The following is a 2,644-nucleotide window of genomic DNA, read 5'->3' as shown; positions in this document are numbered from 1 at the left end:
TGTTGTGCACACGTAAGAGTCAATGGAAAGTGCATCATTGCCTCTACAGCACGTCAAGCACCATTAGGTCGCTGGTGCAGCGAGCACCATTGCCTACCTCCCCATCACGTGCAAGCCAAAGCTGGGATTCTCCTCTAAACACTAGTGCATACTGCGCATCGTCTTATGAGTGTTGGAGAGCCTTCACAATCCCAATATTCAGCTCTTGAAGATACGTGAAACTCGTACCTTCACATATTGTGACCGTTGTCCTTGATCATGGAACTCGGTCCTGATTATCACCTTATTCTCTGATCTCCGAACAGGATTCCGACGATGCTAAGTCTCGATTTCCCGATTATGTTCTCAGTCGGTTACAGTTAAAGGCGGTTTAGATAGGAATCAGAGAGAGAAGAGATAATTATCTTAAGTTTATTTTCTATTATCAGAATGAACTTGTTTACATCATCAGCCTTTTTGGCTATTTATACATAATATGAACACGATAATTACGTGTAGATGACTAAGAACGTGACAGTATGGACTTTAATAGTTTCTCGCCTCGTGCTTGTACCGACCTGGGATATGTTTTCAGGTCTCCCCTCAGCTGACAGCATCGAGAATCTTCTTTAGCTTCGAATCTGGACTCAGGTCTTGCGCGCCTAACTTTGTGTCTGTGTCTTGTTTGGTCGCCTATGGTTCGATCCCTGGACATCTGGTTCGGGTCTTCTACGTCTGACCTTGAGTCTTATTTCATATCTCAGCTGTATTAATGTTCAGCTGCCAGTTCTTGGGCAGATGCTATATTTTGTCATCTACATATTTTCTCCCAGTTTAATTAAAATAAGTCTGTAGACTTCTTTTATTAAACTTTAGTTCATTTTTTGCTTTAATAGCTCAGCTGGTTTGATGTCTTTAGTTGTTGTCTACCCCTTTTGGTGGCTTATAGATTTTTGTGCCAACTTGTGTGGTTTGACTTCTTAGCCGAATGAGGCACTTGGGAATTTCTTTAGGTGATACTCCCCACTTTTGAGTTACTTAAGATGGGATGGATTACCTGAATGCCTCTCCAGGTGCACATTCCTTCTTAATTTGTTCTTGAATGGGTCAACTGAGCGTCTCCTTAAGTATTTCCCCCAAATTACTTCAGATGGGATGGCATACCTGAGTGCGCATCTTCGGGTGTGCATTCCCCTTCTTAAGTTGCTCTTGGGGGTCTTTTTAGGTATTGCCCCAAATTGCTTCAGATGAGGTAGCGTGCCTGAGCGTCTCTTCGGGTGTGTATTCCCCCTTTTAAGTTATTTTTGGGAATTCTGGGTTTTTCTAGGCGATTTTGTCCTATTTTCCCTTCAAAAGGTAAGTATTTTTTCAAAGATACTCCGGATCTGATTGGTTGCTCATTAATATTTCATCTTTTCATGTCAGATTAGGGATCTTGTACCGCCATAAAGGCTTGGTTGCTTTTTGCACCTTGCTTTATATTTGAGTTGTATTTTTCTCAATAATCGAGATAATAAAATTAGTCATGACCCATTCAAATATGGAAAGTACATAAATAACCTTCATGATTATTTATTTTGCTAAATTATTCATTTATTAATTTCCAAATCAAAGGAACAAATTGCATCTCAAAGAAAAGACCAAAAAAGAGTTTATAAAACAAACTGAAGACAAATTATAGCCCTCAACTCCTACCTAACAGAATCTGTAATAATCACAATGGGGCATTTCAATTATGGGTAAAAATTTGGTCTACCATTCTGGTATTATCTTTCACCTGGTGACAGTTTAACACCTCTCTTAGCTACTGTATTAGCTGAGAAGTTGACTTCTCTGAAGCAATGACCAAGGTATATGGAAGAAATTCTTGATTTTACTTTCCTCCATCTAGATTTCAGGAACCATGGGATCTTAACTGCACCAAAATCCTGCAATACAGTTTTGGAGTCTGATCTTATTATCATCTTTTTTAAACCCCATTCCATTGCTAATTCAGCTGCACATAACACTGCATAGTTTTCTGCAATGTAGTTTGTTGCAATTCCAAGGCCACCACACAAAGTACCAATTACTTGATAAAATTCATCTCTGATGACCACTCCAAGACCAGCTGTCCCTGGGTTTCCAAAATATGATCCATCACAGCAAAAAAATGAGATAGCCTGCTGTTGGAGGAGTCCATAAACAAACTTTGATGCACCGGAATCTTGTTTTCCTGTGTCCCAATTTGAAAAACCTTATTACTTGATCATCATAAACTTGATTCCATTTATGCCCTTCATTCTTAATCCTCCTTCATGCACATATTTCATTACTCTCTTTTTGATACTCTGAGTATTTGGTTTGATTTCTTCAACATATCTTTTATTTTTCTGGAACCATATTTCCTTGAGTATAACACAAGAGGCAGTAATCCATATTTCTTGAATGGGAGAGCTTTTTTTCCAGCACTTCTTCAAACTTCTTCAAAAGATTCAGGAGCTTTGAAATTGAACACAGCAGATATCCATTCCCATATCTCAACACTTGCAGAGCATTTCCAAAGTAAATGGTCCATATTATCTTGATCTTTCTCAAATATACAGCATCTAGATGCTAATTCATATCCTTTAATTACCATAATAACATCATCAATGTATACTCCCTGCGCAAATTTCCAAACATT

General features: G+C 38.5%; 1 protein-coding gene across 1 annotated transcript; it reads right to left on the bottom strand.

Annotated features, from left to right (window-relative positions):
• Positions 1–1,745: 1,745 nt before the first annotated feature.
• On the bottom strand, positions 1,746–2,248 carry LOC113291022. Its single transcript, XM_026540603.1, has 2 exons — positions 2,239–2,248; positions 1,746–2,194 (listed from the first exon to the last, which is right to left on the bottom strand). The coding sequence occupies exons 1-2, from the start codon at positions 2,246–2,248 to the stop codon at positions 1,746–1,748; spliced, it is 459 nt and encodes a 152-aa protein (XP_026396388.1).
• Positions 2,249–2,644: the final 396 nt, after the last annotated feature.

Source organism: Papaver somniferum, chromosome 6 (assembly GCF_003573695.1).
Source record: "Papaver somniferum cultivar HN1 chromosome 6, ASM357369v1, whole genome shotgun sequence".
In the NCBI taxonomy this organism is placed as follows: Eukaryota; Viridiplantae; Streptophyta; class Magnoliopsida; order Ranunculales; family Papaveraceae; genus Papaver; species Papaver somniferum.
This window is presented reverse-complemented; position numbering and strand designations above follow the sequence as displayed.